The sequence below is a fragment of the Nyctibius grandis genome, chromosome 4, assembly GCF_013368605.1.
Source record: "Nyctibius grandis isolate bNycGra1 chromosome 4, bNycGra1.pri, whole genome shotgun sequence".
Taxonomy (NCBI): domain Eukaryota; kingdom Metazoa; phylum Chordata; class Aves; order Nyctibiiformes; family Nyctibiidae; genus Nyctibius; species Nyctibius grandis.
The window spans coordinates 75,071,967-75,089,942 of NC_090661.1; the positions used below are offsets into that span (position 1 = coordinate 75,071,967).

At 40.7% G+C, this 17,976-nt stretch overlaps 1 protein-coding gene across 1 annotated transcript; it reads right to left on the reverse strand.

Annotated features, from left to right (window-relative positions):
* Nucleotides 1-416: 416 nt before the first annotated feature.
* GHITM (growth hormone inducible transmembrane protein) lies at nt 417-11,970 on the reverse strand. Its single transcript, XM_068399494.1, has 9 exons — nt 11,864-11,970; nt 10,251-10,410; nt 8,535-8,634; nt 7,174-7,285; nt 5,695-5,836; nt 4,491-4,599; nt 3,185-3,373; nt 2,435-2,606; nt 417-1,632 (listed from the first exon to the last, which is right to left on the reverse strand). The coding sequence occupies exons 2-9, from the start codon at nt 10,377-10,379 to the stop codon at nt 1,545-1,547; spliced, it is 1,041 nt and encodes a 346-aa protein (XP_068255595.1). The 5' UTR covers nt 10,380-10,410; nt 11,864-11,970; the 3' UTR covers nt 417-1,544.
* Nucleotides 11,971-17,976: the final 6,006 nt, after the last annotated feature.

Sequence of the window (17,976 nt, forward strand, 5' to 3'; positions counted from 1 at the left end):
GTGACAGTGCCAGGAACTAGATTGTGCTGTATAATCTTTGGGCACAAAGGAGCTGCAACAAGGTTCTTCACAATCCACTGTTTCTTCCCTATGATTAAAGAGACTAAAAATACTACAGTATATGACAGACACACAAGCAGCACTGGCTGTGGCCAGCAGCCAACAGGTTACACTAACAGAGCCACTTGAAGCAAGCGTAGACCAGCACCTTCCATCTGGGAAACATCCCCCAAAAGATCCTCGTCAGTAAAACTGGAAATCCCCTTTGTGGATTTTTTTTTTTTTTTTTTTTTTTTTACAGAGAAGTATGGAAATGAAATTGTAGCCAAAAAATATTTATAGTACTCTTCACCAAGTTATTAGTGCAGGGGTACTAAAATATTTCTATTAACACAGGGAAAGCAAGAATAGTCAACTTGTGAGGCTAGATTTTTATTGTTCCATAAGTCAATATATAAACATAGCATATTTACCAGAAATCGAAAGTCTGAGTTGTTGACATCAGCTCAGAACTTCCTTGTGCCCAAGAACTCACCTTTTATTCCAACATATAGCAACAGAGTTTGGTAATTTCTTAATGTCAAATCAATTTCACTGATAGGGAATATTTCTTTTAGACCAAGCTAAACATACCAATTTGGAGAAGAGCTAAGAAACAGACTAAAGCATACAACAGTACAGTAAATTTATGATACTTGGGTTTACAGCAGGCCATCCTTAATTCCCTTCTGTGCCAATTGTACAAGCTTGTAAGAGATGAGCACCAGGAGCTCTTCTAAAGGATGAGGCTTCATCCGCAATACTGAAATTGAGTCACTGGAAGAAAGACACACCTCTATTGCTATTCAACAGTTTGATAAATCCAGTATCAAGAGAACCTAGCTAATATACCCAGTCAATTAAAGTAAGTTCTTGTGTACTCCAGAAAAAGACTGAAGTTCATATGGGACAAATGCTGCATAGTTTCCTCATCTTGTCTCCTTTACACTTTTTGGTCACCTCACCTGTCAAATCCAATGCATTTCTGACAATTGCTTACACCTTTCTGAAATTTCTGCCTACGCAGAAGTCATTACTGCATTTAGTGCCATATCCGATTTGTTCAGTTCATGTGTTGCTAAAATATCATTTATGCAATCTTAACTGAAAACTGATGCATCTCAAGAGCATTTCATGAAGTACTTGTGTCCTATCTGCATATGGGATACCAGTTTAGAAATTACTTCCTTTACTATGCAGTAACATTAAAAAAATTAAGAGTTGAACTGCCATGAAACCCATTAAAAAGCAGATAGACTATTTTACTCATATATTAAAAATAATTTACTTTCCCAAAATAATGTACAATTAGAAGCAGTTCACACTATTTTAAACACAGAGCTGGAAAGTGTTTGAAGAAAAACTACCAAGTCTGAATCACATTGCACTGAAACAATACGCTGAAACGCCTTAAACTTCTGACTTGCAGCAAAACTGCTTGTAACTATATATTTTTGTGTGTGCACTAGGTAGGTTGCCAGGTAACTGCGAAGACGAGTCTTGGTTTACTTTCTCCTGCCACCTCCACCACCCGCAAGCATGGTGGCCACCCGAATGAAGATGTTCAGTGTGTCTGTGTAAATACCCATGCACCTAGGAAACAGGAAATTGAAATTAATATTGTTGAAGAGAAATAACATAATTTGGTGTTTCACACCATTATACTTCATTTTTAAAAGCCTTCATGAAGCATCTGTAACAAGCCCAACTATGATTGTCCTCAGTCCTCGATATGTCAAAAAACCACTATTTTTATTCTATCATCCTGCCAGCAGGAACTATTTACAGAAGTCTTAACAGACAGTATACTGTTTTATCTCCAAAAAGTTTGAAGAAGGTCAGTATTATCCTATTTTAAGTATAAAAAAACAGAACCAAGGAGGTAAATAATTCATCTAAGATCAGACAAACAACATTTACAAGCAAGTTAGTTGTTAGTCAGACTTCGTCTTTACCAAAAGCCAATTAATCCTTCTTTCCCTATCACACTGTTGAAGCTTTTTTATTTAGTCACAAAGACTAGTGAATATTAAGTGACTATGAAAGAGTTAAGTTTTTGTCTCAGCTGATATTAACAGATATTTTCAGAAAGCAGTTACAAATTCCCCCAGCAATGCTTTAGAAAACAAAATACTTTTTAGAAAGTACTTCTGGAAGTATGTGATACCACACATTCAATCCCGTTTCTCTCATTTCAGGCAGATGGTCTCAGTTTTAACTCCACTAGCTATTTTTGCATTCTATTTTTAAACCCTGTGATTCTTCACATTTAACAGCAATACACTTTTGAACAGTAAACAAAAGGTCTGGCTGTTTTTAAAGCATACTTCAATACAGCTTGAAGCAAATTCTTACACAGACATTGAGATCATCTGTGTTAACAGAGAATACATACGCATTGATTGGATCATATTTTGTTACTCCATAATACGGGACAGTTTCTGCACGCTTGATAACGTGCTGCGTATCGTAGAGCAGGAACATGCCAAAGAGTACCAATCCACCATAAACAGCTACTGAATACAAGCCAGCACCAAAAGCAGAAGTAGGAGGCAGGAACATGGATCCTGGAGAGGAATGTACAATAGTGTTAAAGAAAGCTACTATGCGTATCTGCTACTCTGAATTGGGTCAAACTTCAGTTACTGTAGCACACGTTTTTCAATGAGTATTCAAGTCTCAATTTGTGGTGCATTTTTGATACCAAGAGCTTTAATACATCAGCTGAAGATGTCACATATACAGCCTGATCCAGCAATTTTGAACACCCTAGGGAATCGCGTACTTTTCTTCAGTGAAAGTACTTCTGTCCCTAGGAGTACAACAATGCCTAGAAACACATAAGGAAGAACGACTGGATCAAGAACTAAGATCACGTTTACTGTCTTCCCTAGTCACTGGCAGTAACTAGAAATACAAGCCACCACTATTAGCCATTTGTCAAACTAACACTTGCCAGAACTGTAAATTCACGTTTGTTTTCAAAAACGAATTTCAGAGAGTATTTTCTGCTATGCTAGAGTTTCAAGGGCTATTTAAGGCAAATCTTAACTGGACAGACCAATCTGCAATTAAATGTGAGTCGTATCTTAGCAGCTGAAGTTTATAACCCACTTCATCTGACAGTATTAAACCAGTATTTTACCAATTGAAGAGGCAAGAACAAAGCCTAAGCCTATTCCAAGTGGTCCTCCCATGTTCAGAAATTTTTCACTTGGAGCACACATGGCCACAGTCGAGAGCCCTCCGACGATTCCAGCAGTGTACCAGGCAGCTCTGATCAGCAAAGGACCACCCAAGAAGGCTAGAGGAGCCACCACTGCACCCATGACACCTAGCCAAAGGGAAACAAAACAACAACCATAAGGATTTGGAACAGTTCTGGTAAAAACAAACCTGCCAAAACAATTTTTTTTTTCCCCGGTCAGGTAACATGGCTCATACAAATCTACTTACATGACAAAATACCAACACACTTGATTGTGTGCTTATCTAGAAGGGAGCACAATAAACTGGCAACCTTAAATTCCATGACCAACTTTTATCTAGCTCTGGAGAGTACTTCAGGGACCTGGCCTTTGGAAGAAAGACTAGCAAAAGTCAACATATTGATCTGTTCAAAACAGAGCTGGTAAGAGATACTTAGCATTGACTAATCAACCACTTAATAGCCACAGAAGCACTCAACACCAAAAAGCAGAGCAGATTTCTGCTACAATAATTAGTTAGGCAAGTAAGACAGACTTTTTGCTAGAGTCTTGTATGAAAGCTCTATCTAGTCCATTAATATCACACGAGGTTGTTCAACTGAATAACAATCACTAAAATAAACACAATTTCTTCTTGGTAGAAACCTTAGTTCTTGAAAGGCAAATATGATTCAAGTGCCTAACATCCACATGTCTTTCCTGAAATTATTTCTAGCAAAACAGTTTTGAAAAATGATAGTCATTGTTATTTGAAGTAGGTATCATTAGTGAGAAACTGATCTGTACTCACAGCTTACGTACCTGATGGGAACACATATGTAAGAAACTGCAGTTTAATACTGAAATCTCATTTTTCTAGTCAAGTTTTCAAATACTTTCCTATCTTGTACAGCTGAAGAACGGTAAGTGTAGGTAATACTGCTTACAGAAGCTACAGTGTCAGAGAGCAGTCACAAAACCAAAGCAGCTATGGAACCAATTAGTTCTATCCAATATGGTATATACACATCTCAAGTTTAACTTGAGCATGACTTTTAGAAGATTATAAGAAGTATTAAGAGTTGTGTTAAGGACACTTAAAAAATCTTCCTGACGTTCAGGAGTTCTCACTGGTCTCTGAAAAATCTTAACTTTCCTACAGCAGTATATAAATATTTACCTTAAAGTCAAAGTTTTGTTAAAGTAAGAATCTGGTCACGCTGAAGCACAGACTTCTCTGCAATACACACTAAAATCACATACCTGAATGCATCATCCAAGCCAAATGTTTAGCTGCTGGACTATTTTCATAGGATATGGACCTGACCAACATTCCAGCACCAATCATAGCTGCAAAAGTTGCACCTATTGCCTGTAAAAAGCATTAAAGAGCTCAAGTGAGCATTAGCATGTACGGGCTCTGTTCTAACCTCCTAATCTAAAAGTCAATAGCCTAATTCTGATAAGAGCAGCCTAATTCATAACTAGAGCATTTGTCAACTTACTCCTGTAAGGTTACAGTCAAATCTTTGCAGATGCTAGCTTGCAGTAATTCCCATTTTACTTTTACTCAGTCTTCTAGGAATCCAATGTAGCGGTAAGATGGCAACAATCCCTTAGTTGTGTAAGGTAAGAGAAGGAAAACACATGGTTCTGTCCCTTACTCTAATCCTCATTAAGGTACCTGAAATGTTAACCTTCCTTTTTTTTTTTTGTACATTTCTCCACCCAAAGCCAATACTAAGTTCACATGCTTTTGCTACCAACGATCTTTAAACCTCAACACCTCCTCTCACTGATGATTCCAAGCAGAATCATCCAATAGCTAGCAAACTGGTCAGAAATGTACAACTTTAGTTTATCGCCAAGGATGCATTATTAAATTATTCTCTGTACAATTACATAGCTGTTGGCATTTACCTATTATTGTTCCACTCCACTGAACACACTGAATATGTACCAAGCAGACACATTTTGTTAGCAGTTTGCCTGGATGATCTGCCTACCAGTACTGCTTCTGCCTCGGCAAACAGGAGACAGCTTTCAAAGAGCTATACAGAAGAGCACAGGGAGGAGTAAGAATGCACATGGACCTCAGTTTCTATTTCCATCCAGAAAGCAATAGAAATAGCGTATTAGCCTCAGGTGGCTATTTGTAACAGATTCTTACTTACATATAACCGGTAAGAATAGGATAACTTTTTTTTGCGCCTGTAGTTTGTCTTTGACAAACTATCAAAGAAGTACAGAAGGGGCATATCAGCATGTAACTAGAATCACCAAATCTTAAATCACAAAATATCATTAGGATACTTAAGTAGTCTTTGTCACACACAGAATCACATAATCAACCAGGTTGGAAGAGACCTCAGGGACACAAGCGCAAGTGAAGTTTTGCTTTACTTTTCACCATCACATTTAGGGTCTTTTCTGAGTAAATGTTGTTATTTTTATAATATAAGCTTACCAGCCAGGAGCCTCTTGTCATAAGGCTCATGAGTGCTGGAGATCTGCTTACTGCTACAGCAGACAGTGCCGTTAAGCCAATGCTTCCCGCAAAGTACATGTAAGTAGAGTGAATCCTGTCTTTCACATACTGTGGCCAAATACTGAAAAACAAGCAGTCATACATAGCTGTGCAATTACCAGTATCAAAATGAAGACCAACTAAAAACACAATCAAGCTGTTAAATGTATTCATAGCTATGGATACAAGGGAGGTTTCATAATAACGGCGTGGTCTAGCAACTTCTGCCATGAGTTTACCTTACAACAGGGGGCTGAACTTTTAAATTTTGCTGGTTCAATGTAACTAACTTTCTAGAAACACTGCAAATCACAAATAATGCTAATTATAGTTCAATTCTAAGGAGTAAGCATACATAGGAAACAGAATAATGAATGCTTTTTAACTCTGGAAAAATAGAGAATGCTGTATATATAACAAACTGGTTTAAGGAAAAACATCTACAGAGTGTGTACTGGGCACAAAGCAGCCTGCTGAGCAGCTCACAAATTGCTGAGTCACAGTGCGCATGATTATCTGACACCACAAGACACGAGCATCATTCTGAGAGCTCTAACAATAGCAACAGACCTAGACATGAATGAGAGCTTCTACAGTATGATTTGGTCATGCTATGGACAGAAAGCTTTCCCTGCTAACACCAAACTTAAACATAGTGCACATGTTTTCTCCCACTTTATTCTTTTAACCCATTACTTTAAGGCTTGTGGAGAAAAAAATTACAGACAGCTGTATCAGTGAAAAGCTTCTCATAGATAGAACTAGCAAGCATTCAATATGGATGCAAATGGTCACTTTCAAATATAAATGCAGAGCAGGTAAAGCAAAACGTCTCCAGCACTCATTTCTCCCAAGCCCATGCTTATCACTAACCACCTGTTAAGTCTAAGTAACTATATGGTTTTGCCATCACAGTCAGGTTTTTGCTCGCCAAAAAGCAATACACCAAAGTTTTAAGCAAAACGTATTTATTAGAGCAGGGCTTATACCAAGATAAGTAGTGTGTTCAAAGGAGACTCTCTCCAACACGCTGTATTAAAAGTTTAATGAACAGTCTCACAGGAACACCAGGCAAAGTAGCCTTAAGAATGTTTTACAGAAGATTACCCTTCATAAATTATCCGTGGCACACCTCATAAGACATATTTCTATATTCTTCATAAATAAACTTCAATTTTAGCAAAACAAAGGAACTCACTTAAGTCAGTATCCATTTAAGCTTGGGTAATTTAAATTTTGCTTTCAGTTATATGCTTTAAAATCCTGCAGAGACAGAGGCGAGGGCTTTCTGTTCAGAGTTTAAAAAAACATAAGCTGTGTGTACACTGGGTGATACCAGCTAAAGAGGAGACGGATATAAAGAGGAGGGAGATTCGCTTAACCTACTCTTTACTTAAAACAGTAAGCCATCTTACTTACGCAGCTCTTTCAATAGCTCCAATCTCACTGGACATGCCCATTCCATAGTAACAGAGGGCCCCCAGGCCAACAGCAGCCCCTCCAGCAACGATAAATTTCCCCAGGCGATCAGCTGTATAAAGAAAAAAAATCCACACTCTTATAAATGCTTTTTCTTGGATAGTTATTAACATCCTCACATGAGTTTTGTTGTACCTGCAATAGCTGATCCATGTTTTAGGCTTAAAGCTCCACTTAACTTCAAGTCACTGCATATGAAAAACTCTAGATTCAGCCTACCAACACAACATAGCTTCATAAAACAGAGTAAGAAATAAAATATCAGCTAGTAACATGCCAGGTTTACTGATCTTCATTACAGTGACAGGAATTCCAACACAAAACCAGCTAACAGGTTCTCCAACAGAAGAGTTCACCTATCAGCTGACTTAGTATACCATTTCACTATGCAACTCACTACAGAACAGGAGAAAATCTAGACACTGTGTCCTTTCCCCTCAGTCATCTGCCCTTAAGGCTTGCTCCTTCAAGAATTCTTTGGGAGCAATTAGATCCACATCAGTTTTACAAGGGATTTCCAAAGCTCGTAGGCAATAACACATAATTTACTATCAGTTTCTACCGCCTGATTTTTAGACATACTGCCTGTGTGCCACGTATCAGATTACTGCTACAAATATAAACGTCAATCATAAAATATTGTTATAACTGAAGTAAGAGCAGCTGAGACCAAATACCTTCAGTTACATAACTCTCTAAGACTACACTTTTTCCTGAAGTATTATAGTCAAGACACTATCTAGCCAATCTACATATATTCAATTTATCAATTCAATGCTATTACAAGTCTGTTTTGCTGAACGCTACTAAAAAATCCCTTTGTAATCCACTGAAATTACAATCCATACTAGATGTATTAGCAAGCATAGCGAGACAATGTTTTACATACCGTAACACCAGAAACTTTTTTTTGCAAATTCTACACACTGTAGAAAAATCCCTCTTTTAAACAGTATACAAACTAGATGTAGCAAAGCAAGTATCGGCATATTTTTTAATATTCGCAACAAAGTCTCCATTAAAAGACAACCATTTTTGACTTAATAGTCAGCAGTCAACAGCAGCTTAAAGCAGAGACAAGAAGAAATTTCTCTGTACTGTAACATATCTTCAGCTTTAAGCTTTACAAGGAAAGACAAGCAAAGAAACTGTTTCCAGACGTTTGAGGGAGATCACTAAGCAAACTTACATGTGAAATAACATTCTCACTCTCTTTAATAGCTTGAAGGAGACTGATTCCTTTGAAGAAATTTTAAGTGAAGCTTTGAAGGCTTTCAGTACTTAAAGCAGAGCTACTCTACCTTTAAGTGCCGTTTCTGCAGCGGGCTCAAATGCTGCTTCTTTAATTTCCTGGCCAATTTTTCCACGCCTTACACCCGTTCTTACTCTGGTGGCATAACACTGTTAGATTCAGAAATAACATAAGAAAGATTCAATAAAATAAAATAGAAAACATTTCTTATCAGTTTACTTGCTACACTTAAAATTGCTACTCTCTTACTTACCTGTACTTACCTCCCAAAAACATGAAGCAACTGTGCTCAAGGAAAACAATTGAACGTTAAAGTGTAGGAAGCTTTGTGCATAACATTCACAGATTCTAGAAGTACAGAACCAATACAGTGAATTTCAGAAGTTGATGCTTTCAGTTTGCATTTCTTCTACTCTAGTCCCACTACACTAAACAAGACCATAAAGCTTTTTTTTTTTTAATGTAAAAACATACTCTTTTTATTTTGTAAAAAAAATATTTTGCTTTATATAAAAACACTCTCTATGCAAAAAAATATTCTTATATAATACTTCTACTTTACAAACACGAAATTTGGAAAAGCAGCATAAATTCTTTGCTTTCAACTCTAGCCTTGATTTAGGGAACAAACCTTGAATGAAGGCCTATAAACTTAAGATTTTTAAGGCTGACAAACTCAAAATAAACACAACTTGCTCCTCAAAGTATTAGTAAGCTGCAAGAGCAACATAGAATAAACTTAAATACAAGTTCAGAAACAACTTTTGAAGTTTCCTTACCACTTATCCTAAGAATTTCTAAATTATTATACATGCACCTGAGCAACCAAGGGCTCACTCAAAGCTGTGAGTTTTTTTAACACTAAAACCTGAAATCTACAAGCATTGCTATCATGAGCCATTAGAGCAATAATATTCAGGAAGTTTACCATAGCACTTCTGTTTTGTTGTGTTTTGCACCTAAGGAAATCTATCCCAACACTGTAACTATGTAGCACTCACCACAGAAATAGAACCACCACAAAAAATGCCACACAACCAACAAGAAAACGTGTGCACGCACACAAAAAAATCCCAACACACCTACAAACTTAGATTGTTTAAAAGAATTTTCTATGCTTAAGAGAAAAACACAAAGAAGGTGAAGAATTTGCTGTTGGCACTTTCACCAAGATGAGAGAAAAGCAATGCCTCCTAACAGTTTTGAGTTACCTGGGCAGAAAGCAAAAATGAAACATCTTCTTTCAATAAAGAATAAACAGACAGTATGTTAGGATAATGACATTCAGTTTTAAAAATTGCTGGTAAGACCCATGATAGTCCTGCCATAGTTCAGAAATTGCTCTAACCTGGGCTTTAAACACATATTGGGACTAAAGTCTTTGAAAAGAAAGTTTTTACTTTAATATTATATTTAAGACTCTTACTTGGAAACAGGGAGCTAGGAGGTCAGACAAGAAATTCTGCTCCTCCCACCTTACACAGTAAGGCTTGTTTGTCACTACCTCCCTCCTTTTAAGTTCTTTTTTCCAGTAATTTCAATGTGAAAATAGTCATTAGAACAAAAGATATTATTTCAATTGCTCTTAAAACTGTTGTTTTTTGATTAACACTCTTCCTTCAGTATATTAGAGCAGGTACCTCAAACAAGCAGAAGGCTTGTGACCATTCAAAACAGGCACTCCACGCAAAGCAATTCTTATGGCAAAACACTCAACCCTTTAAAATATCAGCAGTCAGACCCACTAGAAAGAGAGTTACCTTACCTGGTTAGGCTGCCACAGCCTGTATGCTTTTATATTGGAGTTCCTCAAAGCTGGAGAAGCCTGAGCAATGGTGGGTCGGATAGTCTGGTATGATAATGCCCTCAGGCATACTAGCCTCGCAGCCAGCATGGTTGCTTAGGTAATTTAATACACAGTGTTCCTGTAAGTGCATGAGAAAATATACTTTACCATTTTGTTATGTGGTTTTCAAGCAATCTTAACTACACTACAACCTATAATAGAAATGGTATTATCACTAGAATACTGTAATAAGAGCCAGAACCTTCTTAAATATGCAGCTTAACTCTCTTCAATCTATATTTGTCTCCCATTTCCACCAGAGACTTACCTCTCACAACTTACCCGAAAACAGGAGAACGTACCACTTATATGTGTGAAAAATTACATCAAAACCCTTTATGTACTTATGTTTGAGTTATTCTGGCAACTAACTTTCATTTTGAGACATAACACTGCATGAGTACACTGCCCTTCAAATAGATGTTCAAAAAGATGCTCCAAATTTACATAAACTTCATCTAAGTACAAACCCAAATGAATAAACAGCATAACATATGTGGTGGATAAACTTTTAGACAGGTTTTAACCTATCCATCCAAGAATTAACTAGCTTTATACACACGGCATTCAGTCAAGGTCACAGTCCAGAACACAAGTTCAGGTCATCTGTGCAGTTTTGACCAGAGAACAGTGACGCCACTCATACGCAAACTGACAGCATAAGCAGACACCAGCCCGTATTTTCTATAGGTAATATGAAAACTGCTAGGTTACTTCTACAAGTAGTGCATGCGTTACACATAAAAAATCCCAAGTCCTTGTAGTTACACATACTTTAATTATGGTTATACGCAACCTCTGATATCACAAGACACCCCAACTACCAATACTTTTTTCAAACAACTGTTCGTAGCTTATATGTACAGTGTCCAATATAATTTAAGAATGTTCTAAATAAAAGTAACTTTAAACACGCATAACAAATGAGCACCCACAGCGCCGGACAGCCAGCATTAGCCACAAAGAAGTGAAAGGGAGAAAATAATCCTGCTGCTAGAAACAGTCACTTTGCTTTGAAGCTCAGTTACAAAATCCTGCTTTTGTAAGTGGAAGTAATTCCAGAGATATACCCTGTTTCCACCACTAAACCCCACTCTTCCTCTGGGATGATACAGTTTGCAGGAGCTTACAGTAACAACTCTGCAATTTTGGGTTTTTTTTTTGAAATTGATATTTGAAGCAAAAAAACTTCAAGCATTGGATTAAGGACGAAGGTCAGCAGAGTGTTAAAAAGAAAACAAAACACCATCTACATTCCAGCACGGCAACCAGCGAATACGGCAGGAAGGAAACACTGCAGAGCCGCTGCTGCCCCAAAGCACCAGAAACCCCGTCCCGGCCTAGGCAGGGCGGCGCGGACCCCTGAGGGGGCCGGGAGGCGGCCAGCGCCCGCCTCAGGCCTGGGCCAGGCCGCGGGCCCTCACTCGCTTTCGGCCCGGGCTCGGGTCCGGGTCCCATTCCCGGCCCCCGCCGGGCCGGGCCCACCGCTGCTCCCCACCGCTGCTCCCCAGCCGCCCCGCCTGTCCCCGCACCTGCGTGGCCACTCCTGCCCGCTCGGCCCCACCGGCCCCTCTCCGCCACCGCCCGCGCAAATCCGGAACGACGCCACAGAAGCAGAAGTGACGTCAGGCTGCTCCGCGCGCTCCCGGTGACTGGCTCGCTCACCCCACGTGACTCCCGGGCACACAAGCGCCATTGGCTCGAGGAGGCCGGGGGAAGTGACGCTCCGCCGCTCCGGGCCGGGCGCGGCAGCCGTCCCTAGTAAGGGCACGGAAGCTTCTGGAAGGCACCCGGCGCCGGGCTCTGCCTGACGCAACGTCTGCGTGTTGCCGCAGCCCCTAAATCAGGCACTGCCGCGGTGCCGCCGCCGCTCCCGGCGGGAGGCGGGGAGAGCCGCCGCCCTCGGCGCAGGGCGAACAGCGCTGGCCAACGGCTATTTCACCCGCCGCCGCCGAGCCCCCGCCGCGCCATTTCGAGCGGGGCCGCCGCCTGCCCCTGTGCCTCCCGCGCCGCTCCGCGGGGCCGGGCAGGGGAGGAGAGGCCGCCCCGAGGCCTGCGCGCCTCCCGGCTGCGAGGCAGCCGCTGCTGCTGGCCAGCAGGTGGCACGAGCCGTGTGGCAGTACCCGGGCGAGGCCCCGCAGTTGACTTGGCCTCCTGGGAGTACAGCGATCCATCTCGTTCCCTGCGCTTTCCCGCTCCGTTTTGCCAGCCGCTCCGCTCGCTGACGCAGTTTACCAGGGCAGGGAGGAGAGGTTTGGCAGCCAGCGCGCCCAAGCCGCAGCGACAGCGGCTTGACTGCAGTGGCCCACCAGCAGCGGCTGAAGGTGTGCCAGGCTGCTGACAGTGCCTGTGGCCTGTGTCTCTGTGCCTTGGCCCTGCTCTTGGCCTTTTTGTCACCCTTGCTGCTTGCCATGTGCGAATTTAAGTCTTGCCCTTTAAGACCTTTTCTATTTCCTTCCCTTTATGGCAGAGCCGTCTAGACTGAACTGTGAGGTAAATCTCCCCCACTGTTAACTTCTTGGAGTTACACCTTTCTTCCATGTGGATATGTTACCTGCTTTAAGGCAGGTGCACACATACCAGATAAGCACACAATACAGTACTGTGTGCATAAATTACAGAACTGGATGCTTCCCGCCCTAATCCCAGCCTTGCCCTGGACAGAGCCTTGAAAGTGCACTCCAGCCCTTCCAGGGGCTAAACATTCTCCTTTTGGCTAAATTAATTCTCTGTTGACGGCTTCTTTCCAGCCTCACTCCAACTAGAGCTCTGAGCTTTTTTTCCAAGCTTAATCCTAACCCTAAACTGAGCCTGAGGAAAGACAGAGCAGCACCTCCCTAGACTATCCATTCCTCAGGGAGATACTCTTTTTGCAGCCCTTCATGTCCTTTGGCAGCTCCACTCCAACTGAAGCTCTGGCTTTCCCTTTCCACCAGCCCTAACCCTAAAAGCCTAGGCTGAGCCAAAGGCTCATGGACGTGGCTCAGTCCAGAGCCTTAATATTACTGGGAGAATTCTTCTGGCAGCCCTGTTTCTCCTTTGCCAGCCCTTTTCCAGCCCCATCCCAGCTGCGTATCAGGCTTTCTTGTTCTCTCAGTGCTAGTGCTAATCCTAACCCTAGTTCGAGCTATGAGCCAGGCACTACTGAGAAACACAGTATTCTTCAGCGGAGAACTCTTTTGGCAGCCCCTTTCCAGCCCCACTCTAGCTACAGCTCTGAGGTTTCTTTCAACCTTAACGCTACATATGGGCATGGTTCTTCACAGCCAAGTAAAACAGACTGTGAGAGCCTTGAGCAGGATATCAAAGACAAATATGCCAAAAAAAAAAGGTGTTGAATATAGAATTAAGTACAGAAATAGAATGAGAGTTACGGATACACTTTTGAGGATTTTGAGATTAACCTAAAAGTGCACCAGCACATAGGATCTTGAAGAAGAATTTGAATGAGAAGAATGAAGCAGAAGAATGCACGACAGAAGGGTGGAAATTCCATCAAAGGGCCAAACCTAATGGGATTCAAGGTCTGATTCTTACTTACTCTGACACTTGCTTGCTTTCCTTTGGAATAAATGAAAATCCAGAGCTTTGAAGTCTATTGCCCCAAGATTTCCTACAACAGAAGAAAAAATGCCAGTTTCAGGCCACAAATATGTTGTTTATTTAGAGACTTCTAGTATTTATTTCAGAGTTTGTAACACTCTATAATTGTTAGGTACTAAAGGATTCATTATAATAATTAATATTTAAATTTATAATTCAGTTATTAATAGTCATAATTTATGCAAGGAATCAAACTTATCTCTTTTACTACAGCATGTAATCACGTAAAAAAATCTCCTGGGACTTTCAAATAAGATATTCAGTTCAGCTCTATCCCAAATTGTTTCTTAAATAGATATTTTTGCCAGAAGCAACCCAAATCCACATGGGGCTCACACTGCAGCAAATTCAGCTGTTGAGGCTTTTTCACAGAAACTTGCCTGCTAGCAGATACTCCTTTTCTACTAGATGGTCAACACATGTAAATGCTCTAGCTAGCGAAATCAGTGCATGAGTGGGAAAACAGTGGCCTCTTACGTAAACAAGTCCCAACCCATCTAAGAGTTTTTGAGTTAAAACCAGCAGGTTGGATCCTATCTGTTGGTGCCACTGTAACATGACTGTTTCTCTCAGACAGGAAGGCAATAGCTGCAGTCACTCTGCCACCTGATATTACTGCAGAGCTTCAGAGCAGCCGGCTATGCCTTTGCAGTAGTTCAAGCTCATGCTGACAAAGGCACAGATAACAGCATGACAGTGAGGCTTGTTGGTGAGATGGCAGCCAAATGCACACATAAAAATTTGCTTTTTAACTCTGATGCACTGCTCCTTCATGGGATTGTGTTCAAATGCTCTGCAAGTCCAACATCTGGATCTGAGTCCAGTGCTGTTTAGCATCTTCATTCATGACCTGGATGATGGGACAGGGCACGCCCTCAGGTTTGCAGATGATACAAAACTGGGAGGAGTGGGTGACACACCAGATGGTTGTGCTGCCATCCAGAGGGACCTCAACTGGAGAATTGGGCAAACAGGAATGTCATGCAATTCAACAAAAGGGAGTGCAAAGCCCTGCACCTCGGGAGGAACTGGGGCTGCCCAGCTGGAAAGTGGATTGGCAGAAAAGGCCCTGGGAGTCCTGGTGGACACCAAGTTGAACATGAACCTCCAATGTGCGCTTGTGGCAAAGGCAGCTGCATTGGGCAGAGCGTCTCAAGTAAGTCAAGGGAGGTGATCCTTTCCCTCTGCTCAGCACTGGTGAGGCCACACCTACAGGTCAGTGTTGGGCTCCCCAGTACAAGAGAGATATGGGCATACTGGAGAGAGTCCAGCAAAGGACCACAGAAGTGATTAAATGACCAGAGCATCTTTCACATGAGGACAGGCTGAGAGGTGGGACTGTTCAATCTGGAGAAGAGAAGGCTTAGGGGATCTTATCAATGTGTGTAAATACCTGATGGCAGGGAGTAAAGGAGAAGGAGCCAGACTCTTCTCAGTGATTTCCAGTGACAGGACAAGAGGCAATGGATACAATCTCAAATGCAACAAGACATTTTGTTTAGACATAAGGATTTTTTTTTTTATTTTACTATAAGTCAGATTGAACAGTGTAGCAGGTTGTTCAGAGTCTCCATCTGTGGAGATTTTCAAAAGCTGACTGGACACAGTCCTGAGCAACCTGCTTGTGCAGGGGGGTTGGCCTAGATGACCTCTGAAGGTCCCTGCCAACCTCAGCTATTTTATAACTCTATGAAGTATTAACATAACGATGATTCCTGAAGGATCTGAAGCACTTTTGGTTTTTCAGGACTGATATGCACCAATAGGAGGTGTTTGGAAAACAGTAAACATTTTCTCCAGGCGGTATGTAAAAAAACAATGATATTTCCAAAGAAACAAAAACATCAAAAAAGAAAAAACACAAAGATACTGTTTTTTGAAAATAGGTGAACAATTCCTCAGAAATCAAAAGTATAAACACAAAAACTTGTACCAATGTAAAATTTTCCTACAATTCTAATTTCAATAGGCCATGTGTTCACCTACAACATGTTTTGCATTTGCTGGAAATCTTATAGTTCTCTAGGCAAGATCAAGTACAGTTTGATATTAAAGGGTTAATGTCTAATTAGAAATTTTGCAGAAAACACCATTGTGAAGGGACCTGAGTATCCAGAAAGGATGTGTGAAGTTGGCATGGCAGGCAGCGGGGCAGGCTCCAAGCCCTGCCTCTCTGCTGGGCAGGAGCCAGGCGAGGGAGCAGCCCTTTGCCTGCTTCCCAGCCTTGCTAGTTCCCAGGAGTGACATTTCCCATAAATGGCTGCTGCCAGGACATAAGGGATGGTGGTCTCTGGCTGCTGTGCCCAGGGGGGAAAGCTCACTTGACTGCCTGACTCCCAAAGAGACTAGTCCAAGCTCCCCCCTCAAGTCTTGTATGAGAAACATCATATATTTTCAAACAATAAAGTCAGTCTGTTCTTACAGGTAAATAGTTTCTTAAGGGATTTTGTTGTCTTGCCATGAAAGTGAGGATCGCAAGCAATGCAGTCATCTTCCAGGAGATACCACGTGACGTATTTTCAGCCATGGGCTCTGCCTTACCAGCCACCTGAAACAGGACAGTAAAAAATTCTTATGTTTAGCTCAGTGCAATCCTGGAAAGCCACATGAGCTACAACAAGCCCATTATTGTGTTAATAAATAGGGTCAGTGTCAATTTTGAAGCTTAAGCTTTTAACTCTGCAGCTCTGGCATCCTCCTGCAGAAGAAGACATCTCTGTCAGTTGTTCACATGGCTGTGTTCATCAGAAGAAAATAAACAAATCTCTGGTTAGCACAATTTCCCCCTAGGATAAACTTTGCCATTGAAGTTTTTCAAATTAGAGATGAAGAAAAATATTGTGAAGGTTTTCTGGCTGTGCTGACTCTAGCGCTCCAGGTATCTCTCCCAGCAGATTACAGGGGACTGTTGGATTTAATCTGTTCCTGCTATTCATGTGACAAATGCATATTCATTAAGCATCATGTTCTTCTTTTAGATTAGATATAAAACAGTGCAGTATGGAGGGAATTTGGGGAGACAGTACTGATGTCTTTCTCAAAGCTGGCAAGAAAAAGATGCCATTAAACAGAATATTAATTTACCATGGAAGAATAAAGTATTTGGATAGGGCTCCTTGCATGCAGGAATCTGAGCAGCAAGAACAGGCTGGGATGTGCCAAAAGTGATGTAGTGTCAATATTTTCTACAGGTGTGAGAATTTTTGGGGTCTTGGTTTATTCAGCCAGATCTCAAAACATTTCAAACAGACAGTTGCTTCATTCTGCCCTACACAGCCTGTAGCCATTTAAACAAATCTTTTTGCCCTGCCAAATGTTAATGCTAAACGTTATCAACTACTAAAATAAACTTCAGAAATCAGAAGTTTGATATCAAGTCATATTTTCCATTAATTATGTATTTTACATCTCATTTGGAAAATGAGGGCTAGGGCATTCATTCCTATTCCTGAATTTAACCAAGGTTAAAATACATGAAGGTATATAAACTTGGATGTCAAGTTCCCAGTTCAGTAAATCATTTAAGCTTGTGAGTAACTATGATACTACTTGGAACAGCACTCTAATGTATTTAGCTTAAAACACATACTCAGAACTGTTACTTTAGTTACTCAGGAGCGGTGCTTTGGTTACTCAAGTGCTCAGAGATCCATGAAGATGAGTCTTTGGTGAAAAAGGACCTGACATTGTAAGGTTATAAATGAATACGTAAGGTGGAACATTTTGTTCACTGAAGATTCTATTTGAATAAATTGTACATAAAAGAACATTCCTTTTTCTTGATCAATATTTTAGAGTCTATAGCATGAATTATTTATTTACATCAGACAATAAAAAAACTAAAACAGTTTAAAAATATTTTTCAATGAAGGGGTGAAATCTACATTTACAGCATGAGACCTCTCAACCTCCAAGAAATTGCTATTAATTTTGTTTAAATACAATAAATACTCATTTTCCTAAATGCCTGTGAACTCTATACTGCAGCAAAAAATGACCTGGGGCTTTTTCTAAAATTGCTGTTTGTGCTTTCTAATTACTT